At 37.3% G+C, this 26,695-nt stretch overlaps 1 protein-coding gene across 4 annotated transcripts in view; it reads right to left on the reverse strand.

The window, feature by feature from the left end:
• The window catches only part of ANGPT1 (angiopoietin 1), a 244,037-nt gene extending 218,846 nt beyond the window's left edge, over positions 1-25,191 (reverse strand). For 3 of the 4 annotated variants that reach the window (XM_045861501.1, XM_045861500.1, XM_045861502.1), the window contains exon 1: positions 24,481-25,191. In XM_045861501.1, the coding sequence (XP_045717457.1) occupies positions 24,481-24,777 (297 nt within the window). In that variant the 5' untranslated portion in view covers positions 24,778-25,191. Of the gene's footprint in view, positions 1-23,513; positions 23,577-24,480 lie in introns of those variants that run through there. The other variant, XM_045861503.1, reaches the window with a different exon arrangement.
• Positions 25,192-26,695: the final 1,504 nt, after the last annotated feature.

Here is a 26,695-nt window from a genome sequence, read left to right on the forward strand (position 1 = left end):
TGTTATAACATGAGAGGATTATGAGAGGCTGGACTAAAGTGAATTTTTTTGTATGGAGGGAGAAAATGGACAAAATGACGCCTAAATTTTCATTCAATGTTAAAAGTGCAATTTAATTACTTAAATATCCACTTTAGTGAGTATAAAATATGAGTCAGGATGAGAGAATTTCCTTTACAATCCTGTTTATGCCTACTGCCTTGATGAAATTATGAATAGACTACACTTTAAATTTCCAAAGTGTCCACTGTTACTAAAATATGAATTCCTTTATTTTTAACTTTTATTGTGTCTTTTCCATTACTGTTTAGTCCCCTTACACCCCCCTAACCCAGCAATCCCCACAGTGTGGACCCTGTCCATGAGTCCGTTTTCCTTTTTTGCTTGATCCAAACATGGACACGCCTCCGGGAGTCTGGCATCCAGCCCCATGGAGATCAACAAGCTGGATTCTCTGGCTGGAAAGAACAGTCGTCTTGGTTTTCCTACTAAAGTAAGCTTTTGCCCTGCTAAAGGCTCGTATTATCTATTTCTACTCTCAGCTCCTACCCTCCACCTGCCAGGCCCGATATGTCCCATGCATTCTGTGTAGGTGAGAGTGAGGAAACAATTAAGAAAGAGAAGGGTTTCTAAAGCCAAGGAAACCTGAAGGACTTCAGCACTTACCTGAGCACTGACTGTTAAAAATTATAATTGAGGGAACATCCCAATTCAATCCCTTACCCTCCAGATCTACTGTTACTGCCCTAATATAGGACTTCATATCCTCCTGCTGGATTACAAGTACAATGTTGAAATGTTAATCCTTATCCATGCCTTGGTCAATATGATGGCTTGACTGATTATTTAGACCACAGACTTGTCAAATGTACAAAAGACCAAAAGTTATAATTAAAACATGATTGTTTGAAAAGAGGCTAACGATTCTTAAAGTTGTTAATGGGCTGAAACAGTAAGCCCACCCAGGGAAAAACACAATTTAATAAAGAAAAATTGAAAGTCCCAGACTTAGTTTAAAATGGGAGAACAAGAAATAGGTGAGGAAGGACAGGTATAAATGTTGATCACATAAAGAAACCTGGTGACTTATTTAGGATAGTATGATCTAGTGGTGTGATAAGCTACAAAGAATGGGCAATGTCTAGGTTAAAATAAAAGCAGCAGATTGTCCAGACCAGTGAACAAAACAGTCTCATGGTTTCTTTGTTAGGACCACACGTGCATACTGGGTTCAGCTCTATAATTTAAGGTAAAATTGACCTTAAAGTCTACTTAGAACAGATGATGAGGCAAAGCATGTCTAGCTGTGTGAAAAAACAAAACAAAACAAAACAGGGAAGAGAAATAACTATACAATAACAACAATACCAAAATAACTACAATGCTGATAAAGTACTGTTACATGCTGGGGTGAGCTGGAGACACTTGAAACAAGTTGTCTGCTTTGATTCCTGCATGAATCTGAGGAGGTAACAGTATTAGCTCTCCTTTTCCAGTTGAGGAATCTGATTACTTTCATACTAAATATTTGGAGGTATTTGGGTAGAAGAGAGAAAGACTTGTCTTTTCAGAGGAACATGAATGGAAGCAACAACTTAATACAGAAGAAAAATTCCTAGGATTCATGACTGCATGAAGAGTTGAATTGTCTCTTACATCTGCCCAGTTAGTAGCAAGTCCCCCTTTGCTCTGCGTGATCAAACTGAGGTGAACCGCCAGGGATCAAATTTGCAGGAAAACATAGTTGAGAGGTGAGGTTAGATAAGCTTCAGGTTTTCTTCCAACATTAAAGTCCATATTCTGATTCTGAGAAATGGGTACTTTTGATGCCTTGATATTATACACCACTACTTACATCAAAAAAATATATTGAATTAAAAAAGTCATTGAAACCAGTTGTTATGCTGACCTGACAGGTCTCTTCAATCAAAACAGCTGTTCCAATTAATCTGTGCAGATGCATTCTTCAATGTATTTCTGTTACTGGTCACATTTAATATGGATTTGCTATTTTTTAAAGCAATTTTATGAATATCACCTATACATCATAGTATAGCAAGAGTAATAACAAGGTCTTTATCCACAAGGTTACAGAATACAGTTATTTCAAAATTTCTCACTGCCCACCCTGGACACATGCTGCTGAATGGGATGAGTATCTAACAAGCTACTTCTGAATATGTATTAATGTTATAACTAAAAGAGAATTTCGGCCAACATCTTGCAATGGAAAACAAGAGTCCTCTACCGTGTCTTGACCCTGTATCCTCCCAGAAATGTAAATTAAAATATTGCAGGAGGCCTGTTGCAGGTGAAGGGAAACCCTCCGACTGAGATCAAATTACAAGGGATTCAGGACAGCACTGGCACACCTGAGCTTGTGCACACCCAGCGTCCTCTGCCCTTCCCCAGTTCACATCAGCTGTGTAAAAGTCAAGCTCAAGTGGTAAAAAAAAGAACAGTAACTGTAGAACCCATGACAAACACTTGTTACTTGGGGGAGTAAAATCACAAAACTCTAGGGTTTCCCTTATACACACACAGAGACAGGCATAGACTATAGACAAATTGGGCTCATGCATTTAGTCCTTTCTGCTTTTCTTTTAATAACTTTTTGCAGTGTCTATAGCATGTCAGTAGCTGAACAATTCAAATCCTGACAAAGTCCAATCTTGTATTTTAGACTCTTACTGTCCGTTGTATCAATCTCTTCTTTATTGTGTTAACTTACATTTATGTGACCGTTTCATTAGTATCAGTTTCCTCACTAAACTGTATGCCTTATAAGGATAGGCATAATGTCTGTTTTCATTCACCTTTGTACCCATTGTTTCAGCATCATGCTTGTCTATATGGTACCAGTCGATAAATATTCAATGAATGGCAAAATTAAGGAACGCAACACAAAGAACAAATTTTGATCAACCACGGGCTTTGTAGACCCGGTGCACAAGCTGCAGGACAGACTTTCTCGTGTACAAAGAATGTCTTTACAAACAAGCTTGAGGCAAAACCATTCTCACACTGCTGGAGAACGCTAGCATTAACTGTGTCATCTCTGAAAATGAAAAAGGGCAGTAACAGCCCACAAATCAACCCTAAAATGGTCAAAGTCCAGAATGTTTTGCCATCCCTAATTTATGCAATTTTATCACTGCTATCTATAATTTTTTTTCTGGAGAGCCAAGTCAGATTCCTGGCTTTTCAAATTGTACTTCATAAGCTCCTAGCTAACACACAACAGGTTTGTTACGAGTTAGCAAGCCATGAGATTTGATATCAGGCCTTGTGGATACGAAAGGATAACCTGATGCAGGTTTTGCCGGCTTGCTTGAGTGGTACCTTTAACCCCTTTCTGAAAGTTAAATGAACAGAGAATATTTCATGATTGATCTGCGTACAATTTGCGTTTTATTTACTGTAGCTGTTACAGTACAGAGAGGTCAAAACCATAAACCATATCCATATTCACAAACAATAATACTTTACAGATCTGTTATAATATAATAAAAATTTAAGGATATCTTGTTTTACAGTAAATATTTCAACTAAATGATACAATTCTGATCTCTTGCTCTGTTGCAACTTGTAAGCTTTTTAGCTATGGACAAAGAAAATTAATATACTTTTTGGAAGAAAAATTGTATCTTAAGGTTCCTTACTCAGTGTATAAATCTGCAGCCTCAAGGGTCTAGAAGAGACATTTATAGAGGCTACAATGTTATGTTAAGTAACTGCTATTAGCAAACTTACTAATTTTTTTTTCATTTGTATTATTGTAGGAGGGTAATAAAATACATCAGGTCACACTTAATGCATTCTCAGTGATCTGGCAAATTCATTTTTATATACTCTGGTGGGACTTTGTTTTTCAAAAGTACAATCTCTCCTGCATATAACTACCGTATCACCCATAAATATTTGGATGCGTTCCACATTTTTAGGACAGGTTGGAAAGGCCTTGTCATCCTTATTTCAGGAAGCTTTTAAAGAATTCTTCAGATCCGAGAATCTGAAATCTATTCTTTCAGGACTTTTCCATTTCGAGCAGCTCTCTATAAGGAGCAACTGATGCCCAGCAGAGCTGTTTCTTAGACTCTTCCTGAGAGCACTCATCTTACACCAGAAGGAAGTGATGTGGCTTGGCCACATCTAGAGTTCATTCATAACATAATCATGCCTGTCTATCAGATTCAAGGCAGTACCCGTTTCCACCAGAATTGTTTGTTTGTTTCTGTATTTGTTTACCCATTTTATTAACTAAAGTCCATACTTTTTCAGGTTTCCTTAGTTTTATTTATTGATTTATTTTTGTCAAAGATCCCATCCAGGATGCCACATGACATTTATTCATCATCTCTCCTTAGGTTCCTCTTGCCTTTTTTGATGGCCTTGACATTTCTGAGGAGTGTTTGTCAGATATTTTATAAAATATCCCTCACCTGAGATTTGCATGGTGTTTTTGTCATGATTAGGTTGGGGTTTGCAGAGACCACAGAAGAAGCTACTATACTGTGCTACTCTCAGAACATTGGTTGATAAGCAGACTTACTATCAAATCAACTCAACTTATCACTGTTGATCCTGACCTGCATCCCCTTGCTGAGGCACTATTTTATTTCTCAGATTTCTACACTGTAAAGTTACTCTCTTTTTCCTTTTCAGTGCTGTGCCCTCCAGGGGAAGACACTAGGTGCAGCCCACACTTAGGGAGTGGGGAGTCATGCTCCACCTCCTTAGGGGTGGAATACCTACATAAATCATTTTAAATTCTTCTGCACCTAAGATTTGTTCACTGGGATTTGAACAGGGGAATCTTAAAGCAATCCTTATGTGATTACTAACAAGTCATGTAGTCCTAATAAAGTCACTTAGCTTTGTTGGATGCAACTTGTAAAGAGAATGTTTAAAAACTTAAAAAGAAAAACAGTTGTAATTTACTAAACATATGCTTTGTGCAAGACATTGTTACAAGGCACTTAGTAAATCTTGTCTCATATCATCACTACAACAACCACATGAGGAAGGCATTGTTATTATCGTTTCACAGATGCAGAAATTTCAAGCTGAAAGAGATAAAGTAGCCTGCCCAATTCATGCTTACAATCCATCCCATGATGAAAGCTGAAAGCTGAACTCCATACATGTACATGCAAACACACATACACACATACACACAAAATACCATGAAAATAACACTTTCCCATATATAACAAAGGCAGGAAGCATGTCAAAGTCTGGTTTGTCTTTTTTAAAGAGGAGAGGATGACTAAATGGCGATTTCTCATTTTGCCTCATTCATTTCAGTCCTACAGAACATAAACGGCTTCCCCATCCCGACTACCACTGGAACTAGTCATCGCCTAGTTTGAGGTGTCCAATTCCACATGGGTTGTGGTGATTTTAATGAATAAGACTCCACGATATAAAGTCATGAGAATGTAATATGAGTATGTATTTTTAAGAGGACATGAATTTCCCAGTGAGCGTATTTTATTTCTAGGCATAAATATGCGTGTGCTTAAATATTCACATGTTCCATGTTACAAAACCATTATTCTTACTCAGCAAACACAGAATGCTTTTACAGAACCAGATTTTCTACTTAAACATTTTATCTGAAACTTGCATGGCTACCAGGGCATGCATATTCCTAATATTACTGGGATATCTCTCTGTCTACACAAAGTCACAAAATTCATTACAAGGCATCATCTGCTTCATAAATGCTGAAGAGTATTTCACATTTTATTATTAAAAAATACACATGCTTACTAATGTATAATTACCCAACTGAAAACACAAGTTTCAATTCAGGTCATTTAAAACAAATAAAAATAACACAAAAGACACATAGGTCAGCAAATATCACTTATTAGACCTGAATGTCTCTCTGAATAGAGACAGCTCTTGGTACTTACCCAATTCTGCACTGAAATGGTCAATGCCTTTATTTTCAAAATGAAGCCAAAAGGCATTATTTTTCAGTGGGATTTACTTAATTTGCAACAATCAAACAGACTTAAAAAATCAAAACACTCCTTCATATAAGTGTGACTATAACACAAATAGAATAGAGTTGTATATACTTTGCTTAATGTGTAGTCTTAAGTATTTGGGAGCCTGGATATAAGGCTTATTAACCTTAGACTTAAGTAATCCAACTCTATTCTGTAACACACTCTGTACTGTATTCTGTAAGTACGTGGGATGCACAAAGGAACGGAAGACAGAGTGGAGCTCTTTACTTCTATTTGAATTAAGAAACTTTGAAGCACCTTAGGATTGTCCTTTCCTCTCATTTCAAAAGATAGGAATGGGCCATCTTTATTTATGCAATCTTGAGAGTTACTCTTAAAGTCATGTAGAGTTAATAGTGCCATATGACACAAATACAGAAACATTTCCAGTTGTAATTTTACATTTTTCACAGGACACATTACCTGAGTAAAGCACTCTTGCAATGTCCCCAGTTTTATTTTTATTTACCTAAATGCTATTATTATTGTTCCCTCAGAATTTCACCTTAATTCTCTAGCTGTTTTCCCCATCCTTTCATCTGTTTACCTTAATTTTTTATTTCTTTAGGTGAGTGCAGGCCACTCTTCCAACCATCCCAGCTTCTTGTCAGGAACTGTTTCATAATGAACTGCAGAATCCAAAACCATTTCTCACGACTATTACTCTTTCTGTTCATGTCCTTTACAAATTTGACAGCGTTTATCATCTTTGTTAGCCACTTTTTCTATCAAATCCCATTGCCTCAGAGTGAGTTGCAGAACCTGTAATCCACCTACTTACTAACAAATCCCTCCAATCATCCATCTGTCCACCCTTCCACTCATTTACTCTACACAGAGGACGGGGCAGGAGAGATGTAAGGAATTTGCAGCAGCACAGAAATCACAGCGTTAAGAAAGAAGAATACATCATGATATTTGCATAGAACTGCCAGGATTTAGATATATTTACAGCATGAAACATGGAGAAAATTGTGAAAGATGAGACTGGAGACATGAGCAAGGGCCATCTTAAGATAGGGAGTTTGAACTTCATTTTCAAGGTATATTGGAGCCATGGATACATTTTAACTAGGAAAATGACATGGTTAGGTTTTGACTTCTGGAAAAGCTCTGGATGTCCACTGTAGCTTGCACTGGGATAGATATTAAGATCTTGCAATGTAGTTTCATATGTATTGTGCCATACAATCCTAACTTCCTTAATCTCTTTCCCATATGCTTTTCTGCTCTTTTTGCTACATCAGGTCCTGGAGCATTTAATTCTGGTTTTATAATCTACAAACCTAGGTCACCCATGCAACTTCTGCTTTATAACTTACCTTTCCATAGGTCTTAAATAAAATACTTTAATTACTTCCTTTGAGTAAAAATAATAAAATTAGCTGAGGATTGTGGATGACCCCAACCCAATTTCTGTCTGTAATTCAACATTTTTGGAGCTTCCAATATCAACTTATCCACAAAATTAGATAAAAAGAGAAGAAAGAAAAATTGCTATGAAATGAATAAATGACCACCACAATATGAAAGTGGATGTGGGGTTGGTTATGAAGGAAGGTAGCTACTGGGGTAATAAAACGTGATGTTACGAAAGGAAAAATCCTAGTCCAAAATATTTCTTCTAGATTTCCTTTACCTGAAAATTCTGTTACTATTTCTGAATAATAACGGAAATAGTGACAGAAAAGTAACATTCCCCTTTACATTTACCTTGCTTTGAGAACAGTTACTTTAAAAAGTCATGGAAATTTTAACACGGTCAAGGTCCCATCATTTCTACTTCACTCTGGCTTATTTGCATCTGGCCTCAGTCTAGATATACCTATTTTCTTTAATAAGATAAAGCTTACATTACCCTGATTATAAAAGTTGTACATGCTCACATGGTACAATACATACAACAGGCATAAAATAATATAAAATGCAAAATATATTCTTCAACTCTACCATTAAAAATGCATCCTGGGTATGTATCTTGTCAATGGTTTTATGCATGTGCTTACAAATACACACCCACTCTTCCACCATCCACTATCCTCACACAAAGTCAAGGCTGTAAAATATGTAGAGCTTTTCTATAATGAGGACAAGTACAGAGTACAGTATCTATGTCCAGAGTTGCAAGGATCAAATAAAATAACAACTTTAAAGTGTTTGTCCCAGCCCTGGTTCATGTGGCTCAGTGGATTGAGCACCAGCCTGTGAACCAAAGGGTCACCATTTCGATTCCCAGTTGGGGTACACGTCCGGGTTTCAGGCCAGGTCACTGGCGTGGGGTGCATGAGAGGCAACCACACATTGATGTTTCTCTCCTTCTCTTTCTCTCTCCCTTCCCCTCTCTCTAAAAATAAATAAATACATTCTTTAAAAAAATAGTTTGTCCTAGACTTGGTACATATGAAATCCTCAAAATATTAGCTATTATTTTTTATTGCTATAACTATTTAGGTATATAAATGTATTCACTCAATACCTTGTGGACATTTCCCTTGAGAAAGTATGATTTTTTTTTTAATTTTTAGAGAGGGGAGAGAGAGAGAGAGAGAGAGAGAGAGAGACAGAGGGAGAGAGAGAGAGAGAAACATCGATGTGTGGTTGCTGGGGGCTGTGGCCTGCAACCCAGGCACGTGCCCTAACTGGGAATTGAACCTGCAATGCTTTGGTTCACAGCCTGCACTCAATCCACTGAACTACGCCAGCCAGGGCAAGAAAGTATGATTTTTAACACCTGCAGTTATGGTGTAACTGAAGACAGGGCCTTTCAGCAGACAATCCTGGGTTGGAGTGTCTTCCAGGTCTGCCTTTGAGCGCTTATGGAAGCTTGTGTGTGGTTTCCTCCTTCAAAGCTGTAGATAATATTGCTTATCTTTCAGAGTTCTTTTTAATAATTAGAGATCATGTGTGCAAGGTATCCTAGCAAATACCAAATAAATAATGTCTATTGTTTCCAATGTTCCTGCTATGATAGCTGCAATGAACATGTACATGTACATTGCTTTTATCCTTTTCATGAATTATTTCCTTGGGAATGATTCCCAGAAGTAAGATTGCTGAGTCAAGGGGTATAAACACTAGTTATATTCTTTGTATTTAGTGTTATGTTGTTTTCCAATAAGTTTCAACCAATATATAATGTAATAAGCAAAAATACATCATATATTTCAATAACGTTTCTATACCTGATTCATTCAAGTCCAAATCCTATGCTCATCAGTTAAGAAGGGGAGACTCTGGAATGGATTTTACTGCAGAAATTCTAAACTGCTGGGGATTGAACAGATGCTGCTAACTCATTTTACTTTTGGGAGACCACCAGTTAGCCTTGCTCAGTAACAGCTTTCAGAAACATCTGGATTTAAACTTACAGCCTAAACATGCCTGGTTAAGTAGTGCATGCATAGTTATAAAATAGCTTCATGTCTCAATTCTCAAAAATATTAACTCACTGAGATTTTTATACTTTTTAAATGATCTAAATAATTGCAAATAATATAAGCATTAAGACCCATATAAACTATACAGTATATCATTTTCGTATTGTGAACTTCTACTTGAGTTGGAGTTTAGAAAGGCTCAGGATTTTTACAAACACTACTGTGAAGATAGTAAAATTCTTACTAGTCACTATTTTACTCAAAGGAATACAAATATATGTGCAGTTTTCAAGTTACATTTATTGAATCTTCATTTATGCGAAACTGAAATAGTTAAGTTGTAAGAGCAAAGAAAGTAGTAAATGTATTGGCTTAAAACCCGCACATATGACATCCCACCCATGTCATACGCCTGGAAGGCAGGGCTCACACCTAATGTAGTGCTCTTCAGTGATTCCTACAGTGACAGGGGACACAGTAAGCCCTGCACCTGTGCTTCAGTAAGTGGTGGCTGTTCAGTCACTACTGTTGCATTAATATACTATCCGCAAATTGAGTGGCTTGTAACCATTCAATTGTGCTCCTTAGGTTCAGGGACTCTATCAAAATTTCAAACAAGGTACAGTAGGGGTCAGTGGTTTCCTACTCTGTGATGCCTGAGACTTCATATTTGGAAGTAATGAAGTGAACGGGGGCTGGAATCATCTGAAGCCTCATTCACTCAATTGTCTAAAGCCTGGGCTAGAATGATTCAAAAAATGGGGACTCGCTAACCAGGGCAGCTACCTACACATGGCCTCTCTGCGTGGCTTGACTTCCTCACAGCACAGTGGCCTCAAGGTAAATGAACTTCTAACATGGAGGTCAGGACTCCGAGCATGAGTACTGCGATGAACAAGATGAAAACTGATTGCCTTTATGACTCAGACAGATTCAAAGGGAAGGGAATGTTTTATGGGATGATGGTATGTAAGACATAATGCTATTTATGACATAGATAGATAGATATACACGTAATATGATTATAACTATGTTTAGAAAATACAACCAACAATTACACTTAGTCTTATTTTCTATGTAATTTAATTTATACTCTTTCCACATTGATAAATTTAAAAATTGCATTTTCTTTGCATAAAACAGTACTCAAACATGGTGGGTAGTTACCCACCTTTTTGGTTCTAAATTTAGAAACTCTACATAATTTTTTAAATTATACCTTCCTCAAAAATTCTGATAAAACCTGAGTGGATAGTTAAAACCTGTGTGTCTTCCTGATAGAAAATCGCCCCAGCCATTAATTTCTCAATTACCCAGAAATCACAGAAGGGCCAACCACAGTTCATCTCATTTTCCACAGGAGATACTGTGTATTTGACAGAAGAGAAAGTCTCACAATAGTTGGTAAATTATTTGAAATATAAGCAATTTTGAAATATGCTTATAGAGTTTATTTGAATTTTTTAGTTACCTATGATATATTTTTGGGCATGACTTTCAAAATTAGAACCAGCAGAAGATGTTTCAATATAGTAGAATAATATATAGGGATAGTTTATGCTCAGGATAATTCATTTCCACAGTGACCTTTGCCCCTGGAAATTGTACAAGTTTGATTTGTGAACTCAAAGTATGTAAGCTTTGGTCCCATGTGCAACATAATGGTCGCTAGATAAAGAGTTCCCCTTTCACGATGACATAGAGGCTTCTTAGCTGTTATATGTACTCGGTTCTCAGTTACGAGCTTTGTTGAGGGCTGAGTGTGGGATTTCCGCTTCCATTGTTAACTTTAATCATCTATTTGAATTAGTCTCTTTAGTTCATTAGTTTATTTTGACTCTCATTAAGAGACAATGACAGTTTTACTTTCACAAGAGTTTATTACTTTTCTATTCTTTTTTTCCTAAGCATACACCTGGGATCTATGATTACTTTCATACACTGAAGAGCTAAAATAAATTTAAAAATACATATGGCATATGGTCATTTTCCCATAAATACTACAAACAAGACCTAGATTCATTAATGTTGAAATATTAAAGAATTGACTATAATTTATCACTATTTGGTCCTTAACTGAAAGAAATACAGCCTAGCATTATAATGTAGGCTTCATAAGCCAAAGTGCACATAAATTAGTTTAAAGTATTCTCTTCATTTGTGTACTCATATCAGGGTAATCTCAACTAAGGCAGTTTGTGTAAGCAACTCACTTATTTGAAAAAACATGTAAAAACAGCTGACATACGCATTTAAATAAAAATTTACATACAGTCAGGAATGAGGCTAGGAAGCAGCTGTTTGAAGAACAGTGGCTCTCTTACAGTGATTTTTATACATAGATGGCACATTATTCTGATCTCCAAAGTTGATTAATTCTGGGTATAGTCTCCAGAAATCAAGAGGAAAATACCATTCATTTGAACCTCTTCTCCATTCTCCATCAGTCAAAATGTCTTTTAATTTGTGATGGAAAAGGGGAAGAGCTATGAACAAGAAAGAGATTTAGATTTAATCCTCAGAGTACCTGGGTTCAAATTCTAAATCTGTCCTCCGAGCAAATATGTAACCTTTTAAAAATCACCTGACCTCATTGGTCCTCAGTTTTTTCTTAAGAAATGAATATGGTGATACCTACTATTTATAAAAATATATGCGCTTACCTGCTTGGATGATGACACTGCTTCGCCAAGGTAGACTTATTAAAACCCGGTCTGTTACTAAACAACCTTCTGAAAATAGAATGTCACTTTCATACTTGCTTTAATAATACATATATCCTATATCCACTTCCATCTTTGCAGTAAATAGATTTATTCCATACACAAAGCAATAGCACTTTATTATCAGGAAATGGGATTATGTTATATATATAGATGAGATAAATCACACCATAACTGTGTGTCCACATAAAGTAAAAACTATATGACTAAATATAGGAGGTAACTTGTGTTGATATATACTTGCTATTTTTTCCGTTAGCTCTTGAGAGAGACGAAAAGTATCAGGCACAAGAGATGAAAGAGGAACAATATGGAGGGGATGAAGAAAGAAACCCCTAAAATTGAGAAAGGAATATTCCTTAATTTAATACAACAGTTTCTTGCAAATTGGGGAAAGGTCCTTGTTATTGAGCATCAGCACTAGAATCTTTCAGACCACTTCACTGACCAAAATGATTCCCCAGGTAGGATGCACACCACATCAGGCATTTATTTGTGTCCATATCCTACCCCTACCTATGAGGCACCTGCAACATCGACATGCCATTTGCTGCTGATCCTCAGCATTCCACAGAACTCAGGTCAAGCAAGTGGACACACATTGAATCGGTTGTTTTCTCCTGAATGTGTTAAATCTGTCCCACACGGCAAAAGTGGATGGACAAGCACGACTGAATTCTATTTTGGCCCCACCCTGTTTTGTCCTCTGCCCTCTTTGGGACTCCATGAAGAAGAATGGACAAAGGGAAGTCAGAGCAGCCTGAGGTCTTTCCACCTCAGATGAGTGATACTTAGCTATGAAGGCCACAGTCCCCAGAACCTAGCATCGGAGTCGCCAGCCTCTGAGATCAGAAACCAAGACAGAAAGAGCTGTCACAACTCCTGCAAGTTGCAGTGTTTTGGCCTTGGATCAAAATACCAGAAATATTTTAATTAATAGAGGGAATGATAAATAAAATAGGAAGTGAGATAAGAGGTCATTGCCTGAGAAAACAAGGCTTTTCTTCTCATTTTTACAACTCTCTGAATGACCCACAGAAGAAAGTGCATGCAAATAATATTTTAAGTTTCAGGATGTGCTTTTTGCTTTTCCAAGAAGGATTGCCCACAGATAAATTCAAGAAGAGGGTCATTAAATTGAACGGAACCTATTTAAAATAGGCTGCTTCTCCTCATGTAAAGCAATTGTAAGCTTTTCTTTGTGTTGTTAGAAGTTTTTAGATAAATAGTCAGATTCAATTAAGCTCTGTCACTTCAAGAGATGGTGCTTCTAAGAAGATAGGCGGGAGGGCCCATGGAGGAGGGACTGCAGACTCGGGATTCCTCTATTTGTTAACAGACCTGTGGGAGGGCAGAGAGAATTGGACTATTGTGCTTCAATCAGCAGCATAACCTACGTGTCACAGTAAATTTAACCATGGAGTTTTAGAGCTGGGATGGGGACAAATGGCTGCCTGAAACCAGCCTTGAGAAAGGGGCAACTCATTTAGTATGAAAGAATTAGGGTTTAGATGCAAAGACTACTACAGAAAAAACAAGTAGACTTAAGGCTTGAGGACTGACAAGAGGGGATATGGAGAAGTTGCTGTAGCTAATGCCATGCTTGGTTAAGAGCCGAGGCCAGACTGATGGGGCTGAAATGCAGGATACTGGGTGTTCCTGGGCAAGTAACTTCCCCTTCTCTGACTTAGTTTCCTCATCTGTTGTGTGGAAAAATTATACTACTATCTACCTCCTACTGGCTTTTGAAAGTATTTAATAAATCAAGACATGTAAAGTCTTCCAAAGAGCCTGAGAGTTGGTAAAAGTGCTCAACATTAAATATTACTGTAACCCAGCATTGCCCCAATGAGTAACTAGTATTTATTTAACATTTTCTATGTGAAGGAACTTACACAAATAATTAAAAGAATCATGCTTACTCTAATCAATCACTCTTATGTTGTAACTACGACCTCAATTTTACTGGTAATGAAAGCGAAGCACTGAGAAGTTAAGGGATTTGCCCAAGGTCACACAGCAAGGAAGCAGAGGTGTCAAGAGTCAAATCTGGGCAGTCTGGCTCTAGGTACAACACACTTTGTCACTGTTCGTTAGCATCTGTAGACTTCACGTAGGAAATACTGTGCACAAACAATGCACACTGTAAAGTAAACTCAAACAAAGCTCACTTTCCTGTGTATTTCAATGGATTTAGTTTCTTAACAACAAAGGCTGTAAGTAGATTCATTGTCACCTCCCACTACCTAGCAGACCACCTTGTACGCAGTATGCATTTAATCAGATAACTGGCTAACTAGCTGCTTGTCCTTTCTTAATGGCAGGAGCTTAGCTCTATGGCTTGGGCCTGTATCCTAAAATCCCATGACAGAACTCACTGTCATCTCTCCTGACACTGCCATAATCTCATGGCCCCTCACTGTGACCTCCTCCCCAGCCTCCAATAAAGGGACAGTCAATGGTCTCCCTGTTCATTTGCCTTCCCTCTTGTCTATCCTCTTTCTAGCACTTCCACTCCACAGACAGTATGAGGAGGATCACATAGGACTTTCCTGAAAACAAAACCAGAGGAGAGAAGAGGAATGAAAAGGCGAGACTGGCCTGAGAAAAGAGTTCTTTGAGTCCTTTTATCTTCCCAGCTCCGAGGACTGCCTTGCCCCTCTCTTTTCCAGTTTTCGAATCTCTGAAGTATCCAAAGGGCAGGATGGACAAACTGGTATTTGGGAAAAAGCAAGCCATTGGGAAGCCAGAAAAAAATAGAACTTTCATATCTAAAATAATAAAAAAGTTAATAAGAAATGCACACAAGCCCTGGTTTTGGAGCCTTCACTCATCAGTATATCAAAGAGTCGTGCATTGTTCATCTCTAAAGAAAGAGAAATAATTCCAGAGAGCTGATAGACTTGAAGGCAGCAACATGATTGCTCTCTTTTCGTGCACTGTGATATGCTGAAGCTTCAGGGATGATTTTATCTAGTCTAAACTAAATTAACCTTCACAGTCCAGACTAGTGTCTCAAAAAGTAAATAACCAGCACAAATGAGCAAGAAAGTGGCAATTCTGGGATTCCTATTCCTGGTGTCACATACTAGCAGTAAAAGCAGAGGTTAAGTACATCTAACAAGAACTTTGAAGTTTTGAAAACAAAATTTTCAAACACAAAATCAGGAAAATATTAAAATGCCTACTCAAAATGCAGATTTTTTTTCACTATACTCAACAATGACTTCTGTTCTAAGTGAATATTGTAGCTTCACTTTTCAGGTAATCAATCTATATAAGTCATATTCCTAAATTTAAAATAGAAAAATATAAACTATCATGAAATTGGATATTTCAGGAAATAAGCCACACAATTTGTCACTAATTTTTCAAGAGTAGTCTATTATCTTAACATGTTTGGGTCATATTAAACATGCATGGGCCCCAACATATACTTAAGAGTCTAGAACAACCTGTATTTTTGTAATTTACACATTAATATTTTTAAACTGCCTTGCATACGGCAGACTTGGACAATTTTACATCTGATTGCCAACAAACATTCAAACTGTCAAGTATGATGTTTCTTCCCACCTGCCAGACTGGTGTAGGCAACTTTCCCTACCTAATATTTGATCATTTGAAAGTTTTATTGCAGCCCTTTTGAAATGGTACTCCTCTGAACACTTATGTTATTTTCCATACTAACAAATGGAAACCTACTTTTGCCCCACGCTTTATATTAAAATTTCACTGTTTTATTAACATTTTTAAAGTTATGAAATATTCAATTTATTTAGTGTATTTTTCATTTATTGCATAGGTATTAACAGAACTGCTTATGGTAGCTCTGTTCTTGTTATTTAAAACTGAGTAAAATTGGAAAATGAAGAAAAGGCTGGTGATGTAAGTAATGATACAATTCCCACCTCTTATATCTGTAAAACGAGACAAAGTGGGTGCAAGTTCTGCTGGGTGTGGCAGTTTTAGTGGCAATAAATACCCATTGGCCTTTAGTCATCTGCACATGACTAGTGAAGATAAGAACAGTATCAAAATGTTTTATAAAATCTTGGAACTATCTTTAAAGGTTTAGAGGTGAAATGTAATTTGGGATTTTAAAATATTTATTTATTTCCTTGAAATAGAAACTCTCCAATAATATTTAGGGTCTAGTATTATAATTCAACTCACTCAGCTTTCATAAACAAAATAGAGACTACGTATAAAGTATACTAATGAGTTAAACTACAAATGTCACCAACCTTTAAAATAAACTATCATCCAAAGTTATCATTAGCCACGCCATTGAAATGTATGGTATGGTAAGTTTACCTATTTGATACCAGTAATTTTGGTGATTCAGGATATTTGCATTTCACTTGTGTTTTATTAATATTTTAGCTAGTGATTTATTTTAGACACATCTTTGATGCTTGCGCTAATTAGCATGATCTTTGAATAGTTCAGCACAAACTTAGAAAATACATACCAGTGTGGAACTGTAATAATTGACCTGCAGAGTCATATAGCATATGTAAAAAGTAACACTTATTACATGTATTTCACTCTATATTCTTCAATACTTACTGCCAAAAGAAAAGATTCAGATATGCCCAAATATACTATTCATGAAGTTATTAGCTACCAGCAGGGCTGTATCTGGATTTATAAAATTTACGTCACTTTCTCTGTTACACATTACCTTTCCAGTTGCTTGAAGGAAGAAATTAGATCATTTGGATAGGCAACTAAGACGAAACAAACCTAAAAAATCTCTCTCTGGTAATATTTCTATGTAAGAATTAGAGAAGATAGTTTAGGTACAGAGTCTCCAAATGAAAAGAAAAGATAATCCACAGAGTGTTTCATTCTTTAGAAACCTCTTTGATAAGGGAGGGGGCACATCCTTTGTACATTTTGTAAAGAGATTTAAACACTAAGAGGCCTTCTCTCCCTCAGACCAGGGGCCAGGAGCAAAGGGGGTTTGGAACTTCCTAACGTCACAGCAAACGATAATCTTGTATTGGAACAAAAGGCAAGGATGACTCAGAATGTAATTAGGGCTCTGTATCGAAGCAAATGACACAATATAACTTGTGGTATTAAAAAAAGAAAAGAAGAGCAACAAAGCCCAAGAAAAGACTGCTGTTTCCACACAGAGACAAGGCCATGGCAGAATTAAAAACAAAACAAAACAAAACAAAACAAAACACCCTCCTTAATTATCAAATTATATAGCACAGGAGCTGACAAACCTCTGTATTTAGTAGCTAAGCAATCCAATTGTTGCTTCTCCCCTCTCCTCATCCACACAAGTGGGAATACTTGTAATGTTTATATCTAAATAGATGACAGAGGGAGAAAAGGCTTCTAGACAGACTGAATGTAAAAGGCTGAGCTAAAGGCCAATTCCTGTGAAAACAGAATGCCTCCAATGTTTTGGCAACAGTCCTGCTGAGGCCACAACCAGCAGGATGAAACAGGCACAGAAAGAAAGCAGAGAACCCTGGCACTATCTGTGTGTAGCCAGAGGCTGCTGGTCTGTCCTGGTATTCAGGTGTTTCTCCCTTTTAACACGTATCTGCTTTGGGAAGACTTCTGTATTCACAGACCGATGGACAGGGGAAAGAAAAAACATGGAATTTCCCTGCCCATACATACTACTCTAAAATGTCACCTCACAGCACGTCTCACTACCAAGCCAAGAAATAGCTTAGTCAGGCTCTCTGCCAACTGGCCTGGACCAGAAGATTACTGGGCCTCCTGGAGGGCAGTCTTTTTTTCCCACACAACAAACCTCACGATTTACTTCACAATGGTCCTGATGTTAATACCATGGACATTTTGTGATGTAGAACAAGAGTGAGTGAACTTCTCCTATGAAAAGCTAGATACTAAATGTTAGACTGTGGGCCATTTGGTCACTGTTGAAACTCTTCAATTCTAGCTTTGTTGGAAGAAAGAAGACATAGACAATATGTAAGCAAGGTGGGTGTGGCTGTTTCAATACAACTTTATTTACAAATGCATAGACAATGTATTAATGGGTGTGGCTGTGTGCCAATAAAACTTGATTTACAAACATGGCGGCTGGCAGGGTTTAGCTGAAGGGCTATAGTTTGTTGACCCTTGATATAGAGGATGGAAACTCAGAAGATAAGTTAAAATGTCTCCTATCACACAGTTTGCAAGGTAATATATGAAATATAGTTGGGTCTTATTTTCAGACATATATTTATTTATAGTCCAAATTTGCCCATGGAATTCATTAATTTCTCTATTCATTAAAAAAGGTAACTTTTCCAACTATATACCCGAAAAGTAGATCTGATATAAAAAATAATAAATAAAATAATAAATAAATTATGTATTATTTAAATAAATAATTTAATTCTTGTTCACTGGTGAACAAGACAGGCACAGTATCTACCTCACAGTCTGTAGAGTGTGAGAGAATATATTCAGCAAGTATTTAATGAGGACCCACTTTGTGTCATGCACCCTTCTAGGAGTGAGGTATACTATAGGGAACAAGACAGACAAGGAACTCTTGTGGCATTTACATTCTTAGTAGAGGGAGTGGGAATGAGCAATTTGACAAACATTAAGCCATAAAAGGTCACACAGAGGCAAATGCCACGAAGAAGTAATATGATATAATATGATGAAAAGTCACTTAGCAGAATGGGGGAAGGTGGTGGGCAATGGTACTGAGAGAGGACTTTCTGAGAGGACTTGTGAGCAAAGACCTGAAATGAAGAGAAAGAGCCATCTAGGCCAACATCTGGGGGAAGAATTTTCTGAGCTAAGTGCACAGCATCTAACAGCCCTGAGACAGGAGTGAGCTAGTCCCCTGGAGAAATAACAAGAAAGCAATTGTCTCTGGAGTGTCTGGAATGAGAGGAAGGTGGTGAATGGTCAATCCAGAGAGAAATGTGGGAATACATCATATAGGGCCTCATGGTAATGAATTTGGATTTTATTTTTACATAATGAAAAACTGTAGGGGGATTTTAAGGAAAGAATGACACATCCTTATCCATTTTAAATTGCACTGAACCCATAATTACATATGAGAGAAGTGCTAGTAAAACAAGGCTCAGTGTGAAATGGCCGTCAGGGGTAAGGAAGGGTGCCATCATCCATAGTAAAGGACCTACTTGCCATGGTCCTGAAACTAGTGATGTACCAATGGGGATGTGTGGGAAGAGGCTCGCTCCCTCTTACAGAGAAATCCAAATGGCCTTTAGAGCTCCAACCTCCCACTTTCTGGGGACCAGAAAGATTTTTATGCTTTCTTGAATCTTTTGATTCTAATACATTACAAGCAAACAATAACAGCCAACTATTTCTTGAGAATTTAATACAGGGCTATTAACTAAAGGGCTCCTCCTTGGCTTGAAAATCAGGGGTTGTTCTTTAGATAAAGCTAGCTAAGTATATATCTGCAACTGGGTTTAAAAGACAATGATTCCTATTAACCTTTCTTGCAATTGCCAGGTTTTCTATCTTTATGCATAAATTATACATATATATTTCCTTCAAGTTCAGGAATAAATTTTTTAAAAATACTTAGCAACTGTCTGCTCATTTCACACATTCAGGAAGTCTCTCCACATGTGCAAATAAAATACAAAACATCCCCTCTGGCTCAGTATTGCACAGTCAGCAGCCACCGAAACAATGCACAGATGAGAAGTCCATTTGAGTTACTTAGGTTCACACGTGCAGATATTATGTGTAAATACATGCCATTGTTGCATGCAGTAAATGTTTGCCTACTGGTCTGGAAGTACAAATGTTTTTTCTCCCAGAGGAAGATCTAGCTGACCTTCAAGTAACTAGCACCAAGGGTTAAAGCAATTTTAGCATCTGAAAGTAGTTGCAGGGCCCCTTAACTTGCATGATTTTATACCTAGCACCACACACTTGAACACTTGCTGTTTTTTATCTTTAGATTATGATGATAACAGAGGTATTGTTCAGACACTTAATAAACATCTTAGGAGATATAAAAATGGATAAAGAGGCATTCGCTATACTATTGTCCAAGTAAGAAAATAGGTCTTAGCCCTGTCTGGCATAGCTCAGTGGATTGAGTGCGGGCTGCAAACCAAAGCATCGCAGGTTTGATTCCCAGTCAGGGCACATGCCTCCGTTGCAGGCCACAGCCCCCAGCAACCACACATTGATGTTCCTCTCTCTCTCTCTCTCCCTTCCCTCTCTAAAAATTAATAAGTAAAATCTTTTAAAAAAATCTTAAAAAGAAAAGAAAATAGGTCTTGAAACAAATACTAAGAATAACAACAACCACACAACATGAAGTGCTAACATGATACCTGCAATGTACTTTGATAAGGCTGGAGAGCTCAGCCCGGGAGGGTTGAGTGTGGGTAGCTTTCCAAGAGAAATGGGCAACAAGGCTGCTTTTTAAAGAATAATTAAGAGGACAAAATAGAGTGACTGTAGAAGTTTTTGAGATCTTAGATCACTGGGTAAATACAATTTAAATCATTAATAGACACTTGCTCTAAACTCAATTATTGCCTTAATTAATATTAGGAGAAAAATAATTATAGGATGTAGCCCTTGCCTATTTGACAGCTTACAATCTATTTTGGGAGGTAGGTGTATATCCAAAATAAAATATTAATAGTACATAGTACAGTATAGACTACAACACATAACAATGCATTCATTTTTTCATAATATTTATCATCTATCTACTATGGACCATATACTGCTCTGGAAGTGAGGATATGGCAATGAACAGACCCACAAGGTCAGTGGCCTCATGGAGGTCACCTTCTAGTGGATACTAGTATGGGCTAACATATGTACTATCTGGTTTTAAAAAGATCATCATCATTGTTAGTGTGTTTTAGATAATAGTATGCTAAATCCTAATTTTCCAAAGCAAAGACTACAATATACAAGTACAGGATGCTGTTAAGTCAAAAAATACTGTCAAATAGAAAACATTAGCCAAGCGTCCCAGTAAAAGTTTTTTCATTTATTAAAATATTCTGAATGGCAATTCATAACTACATTTTCTACAAATCATCTTCAATTCATCAATCTTAGATAGTGTGAGATATTTATAGTAGATAGATGCTATTTTCTAAGTCATGTTTCTGACTCAATTCATTCAGGCTTTCAGCCAAAAGAAAGGTAACCTTTGGCAAGGGCAAAACAGGTTTTCTAAGCATTCCTCTGAATTCTAAAGTATATATTATACATTTTAATATTTTAAATACACATATTTGTGAACTTTTAGGATATGGGAAAAAGAAAAGAAAATAATGTCTCAAAAAGCATAAGATGTGGAGTAGACATTAAATATTAGACATTTCTCTGCCATAGAAAGGGTGAAAGGAATCACAGAAAAATATGTCAAAGCCACTAAGGCCATTTCTACTTACTGTTACTATCCCGGTATCTGGTCGCTCTCAGGTATTGAGTGTGGTTTGTTAATAATTCTGAGAAGATCCTTTTGATAGAAGGGAGTCAAACCTAGACATGTAGCCCCAGTGTTTCACCCAATAAAGTTGTGATTTTTGAGCATATTGTTTATTGTTCTTCCCCACCTGACAAGAGAGAATAATGCTATCAACCTACCTCGTATTGGTATTAATCAACAAGTTACCAAGGAAAGTTGATCTTCACGAATTCAATTTAATACATCAAAAGACCAGTGTGATAACAATGAACAGTTCCAGCACCTACAGTGACCAAAACATCCTTTGCCCGTTTCATACCTTGCTTCTCATCTTGTTCAGCTGCGAGAGCAGGAAAGTTTTGAGGAAGGAGACTTGAGAGTGTATCAGAAGTGACTTTGGGTGACAGCCAGTGTCTTGTGAAGAATATTTGAAAGAATCCAGCCTATCAAACTTCAACCAAGGTACTGGATTAATATAAATCACCATCTAACAGCATCTAGCATCGATAACACACATTCTCCATCAAATGCTTTTCTGATAGTGATTCCATGAGCTGCATAATAATCACCGTGCTTTAACCATTTTTTTGAATAAATGAATGAATGAATTGCACTTACACACTGATGGTCTCAGTTTCTGCAGTATATTGCTTCTTATCTTAACACAACTACTTGGAATCAAAATAGTAGTACAAATTCCAGTACTAAGCATACCAAATGGTTACTGTAAAAAGATTTCCATTTGAATTATCAAAATAAATACATTACGTGAAATTCAGAACTTGAAGTGAAAAAAAGCCTCTAATTAAGGGAAACTTATGAAAGCCTTTAGCAAGTTCTTTGCTGAATGCAATTATTTGCTTTCTTGATCCTCAGACCAGTTGCATTAACAAGGACAAAAGATATGCAAATTTAAGCAGACAATAGTCAAGCCAAGCTGCTCTGACTCATACCAACAGAGACATTTTCAGCATATATTCAGCTCCATTCACACTAGCAAAGATCAATGTAATAGTTCTGCGTGGCTATAATTGAAAACTATACAATAGTCATTGACCAAGAACAATACAAACAAAAAACAAATTTATTTCACACAATAAATTAACAACTGAAACATATGAATGGTTTAGCCCAGTAGAATCATGTATATACCCTGTCATTGATGAATAATTGCATAGCAACAAAACATATGCATTGCTATGTTTAAATCACTATTTTAATTATATATTTTAAGAAAACAAAATATCACATTTTTGGTAAATACCTCATTCAAGACAATTACAGACTAAATTTCCTTTCCTACCCTCCTCAAAGAATCCAGGCTAATTTTAAATGATTGAATTTTCATTAACTAACTATATAGACAGTATATTGAGAATAATATTAAGTGATTCAACCAAATTCATCTGCTTACTATGGAAATAAGCTTTGCCAAAGCAAAGAGCAGATATCCTGTTATAAAGAGCTGTAATTAGTATCTGAAATTTAAGTTACAATTACCCTAGCTGGCAGGATTCTGTTTGCTTTCTATTCTTCCACCTTTTTTTTTTTACCTGTAGTCCACAATGAAAAGATAACTGCAATTTCAGGTTTCAAAACTAAAACGACTGAGTTCCATTTAACTTGTCAAATAAAATAACAGTGATCTTAGTTCAGTCCCTAGTGGACAAAAGTAGAATAACTATTACTCGGCATGATTCAGCAGGCAGTGGTCTAAGTGAGCGTGACCACCTGGAACAGAAAAGAGAATTTATGTTTTCCCTGTCTTTTATCTTCTTAAAACGTTTGGCCTGTTAACCAGCTAACTTAAAGATGAGTACACTGGTTACATCCCTATCTATATACACGCACTAAGTGGATTTTTTGCAAAGATCCCCAGGGGGCAGAAGGGAGGCTTTTCATAAATAGGGAGATTTGCCCCCCTTATAACAAGTGACATTGTTGAGTAAACTTGTTATCTGCTGCTTACCTGTTACACAGTTAAACACAGCAAAGAGAGGAAGAACTGCAGAAACCATTTCATGCTTTGAGGGGCATATTTTCAAAAAAAACTTTTAAATGATTTATAGAGAAACACTGAATAAAATGTTCCATTTGATTTCTCTACATTGAGATTACAAGCACACTCATGTTAACATTCATCTGGATACCTACATTCCCACATGGCACTGCCTGTAACTACTGTGTCCAGAGGGAAGAAAAGGCACCTCAGGAATACAGCCAAGTCTACGTGCTGTGCTCAGTCCAAACCTGCAGGTGCACGCCACCAGCTCTGTTTCCCCTTTCATAATGGGCACACAACCTCTTCCTGATGCAGACACGTTAACATTTATCCTCCTGATGTCTTTTTTCTCAAGGACAGAATGTTTCAGAAATCAGTCCTCTACCGTTCTACTACTTGCTAAAATCTAGTTTCCTTTACAAACTTACACAATTTCTCCAACCAAATATCTCTCTTTATATTTACTCTCAGCTCATGTTAACTTTCCTACAGGTTGAAAAATAAGTATGTGGTGACAATTTCCCAACTTGGCTGCACAAAATTTCCTGGTGTAGTAAATTTGATCCTGAATTAGTATTGTCATTATTGGTTTCTTTTTGCCAACTTGCTCAAAATGTACATATTTTTTAAAAGTTGGGTTTTTACAGTCAGAAAACTCAAGCTAAATCTTAAATATGAGAAAAACAGATAACATAAAATGTGCCATTGTTAGATACACAAATGGGGTGCCACCACAGCTTCATAAGCTAGCAAAAAACTAAAAACCTTGGCTGGTCCCTGAAGCCACAGAGAGAAAGCCCTCTTGCATTTGCAAACACTGCCCCCCTGGAGCAAAAGGTAAACACACAAATGCTCCCCTAAGGATCTCTAAGTCAGCTACAGTACAAGGACGGAAAAGGCTCCATGCAATTAGAAACCGAAAGCAATCACTTACTTTTTGCAGCCACTGAGTATAATTTTCCAGCACATGCTCCAGATGTTGAAGTTTCTGGGAAGAGAAATCCGGTTCCACGTGTGGAGCATCTCTCTGCAGAGCGTTTGTGTTGTACTGGTCTGTCCTACTCTCACGACAGTTCCCGTCGTGTTCTGGAAGAATGAACGTGTAGGCACACTGCCCATATTGAATCCGGCTATATCTTCTCCCACCGTTTTCTGGACTCCGGCGCTGGTTGCTGCACCCTACGTGAGTCAGAATGGCAGCGAGGAAAGCTAAGGAAAGGAAAACTGTCATTGTACTGCCAGCACTCTCTTTCCGTGCCTCTCGCAAAACTTGCTCCTTTCTTCTGACCTTTAAACTACTTCTTTATTTCAGGTAAAACCGCTTGTCTCTTTAACTTTCTCCCGTTCAAAGAAAGCTTTTGAAGAAGAATCACAGAAAACTAGCCATTTGTTAGCTTTGTTCTAAAATGTTAATTTTTATTTCACTGTAATGGTAGTTTCCTTAGTTAAAACTTGAGATATTTATTGCATAGTAGCTGAGATTTATTGTTTCCTCTCTGTGTAACCGTTCAGCGTGGAGCCTGCCTGAGTTAGCTGCGTGTACATATTCTAGACCCTTTCCTCTACCCTATCTGCTGCAGATCTGCTATTTTCTCCCAGACCTCAGTGAGTTTTATTAAGGTTGCACATCCAAGCCAAGCTGGAAGCAGGCAGCCTTTCACAAGATGACTTGACAGGAATGCATGAGGGTGCCCCTATGCAAGGGTTGCTGATGGCTTGGAGCTGCAGGATCGTCTTACAAATTGGCTAGATGCGCATGACCTCGATCGTGTATGGCCCTCCCGCCCCTTCTGCAGACAATTGTCTGGAGCCTTTAGCAGACTCAGGGCAAATCAATAAATAGAGCAGTCCACCTTAATACACTTTTAGTGTGCATGCTGACCTACTACAATCTAGCAAACTAGCAGTGTGTTTTTAAAGTTTCTAGTTAATTGGGGAATGCTAAGAAGAACTCTGGCATAGTGTCCAGTGAAATTATTTTTTTATTATTTTTGAATGATAAACCTGCATAATTATTAATTTTTAAAAAATTTATTCTTGACTCTGGGGAAAAAGATATTATAAATAATTTTTAAAAGTGGTATTCTTTCATTGTGTTCACTTAGACTTCTAGGAGTTGGAGAAAATTATCAGGGAGTGTCAAATTAGCAAAAATATTTCATAACTTATCACTCAAAGGAATATAGTGTGTGCATATAAACTAGCATATGCACACTTTCTGAGATCTGCATTTTAAATGAACTGGTTCCCGATTAGAATGTAGTCCTGTGTGTTCTCTGTATGCAAATTAAGCAACTTCCTTAGAAAAACAGTGTAGTTACAATTTAAGACAGTAGCCTGAAAATTGTTAATTCCTGTGGTATATCCTACTCATATGTTTCCCAAGGACCTCTTCAATATTACTATGGCCACCTTTACTACTGGTATGAAAGTTCCACAGAAATCCTCCTGTGGCCGCACAGAAAAACTACCAGGTGTGCCAGTGGGCCAGGAAAGGGCTGTATGGCAGAATTCTATTATGTAAAAAACAAAAAGTATCAGAAAGTGATTCCCCAAATCTAGGGTGTAGACATTTGAACAAAGAGACCAGGGAACCATTAAAAAAAGGTGATAATTATAGAATTAATGTTACAGCACTGAGATCTGTACTAAGTGTGGGCAGAAAACATGAATTATGAGCAGGGGCTTTCTTCAAGAACTGGGAGGGATTTTAGGGAATGGAGCTTCTCAACTGCAGTCCCAGTGTGCAAACAGAAGCCACAGATGTTTACTCTCATGTCCTGGAAAGGTGGGGTGGGGGGCGCCGCACGGGGAAGTGGGTGAAGGACAGTAGAAGTTAGTGATGGGCATGCTGGGACAAGTTAGAGGAGGGAACAGAACAAATTCCAGAGAGAATGTGGGGTTTTGGGGGAGACATAAAATATGCTGAGATTTATCAGCCCTTTCCACACCAAAAAAACAAATTTCTGATATGACAAATATGGAAGCAAATAATATCAAACATAGCAGCAAGATCTTTGAACCACTTTGGCCAAAAGGCTTCTCAAAGAGCCCCAGTTGTACTAATCCACAGTTGTAAAGCAGGTTCACTGATGGTGCTTAGAAGAAAAAGCACCGATTAAAAGCCAGTTTATGTTGCCAAGGTGATG

This window comes from Phyllostomus hastatus, unplaced genomic scaffold, assembly GCF_019186645.2.
Source record: "Phyllostomus hastatus isolate PE091 unplaced genomic scaffold, TTU_PhHast_1.1 phas_scaffold_21, whole genome shotgun sequence".
Classification (NCBI taxonomy): domain Eukaryota; kingdom Metazoa; phylum Chordata; class Mammalia; order Chiroptera; family Phyllostomidae; genus Phyllostomus; species Phyllostomus hastatus.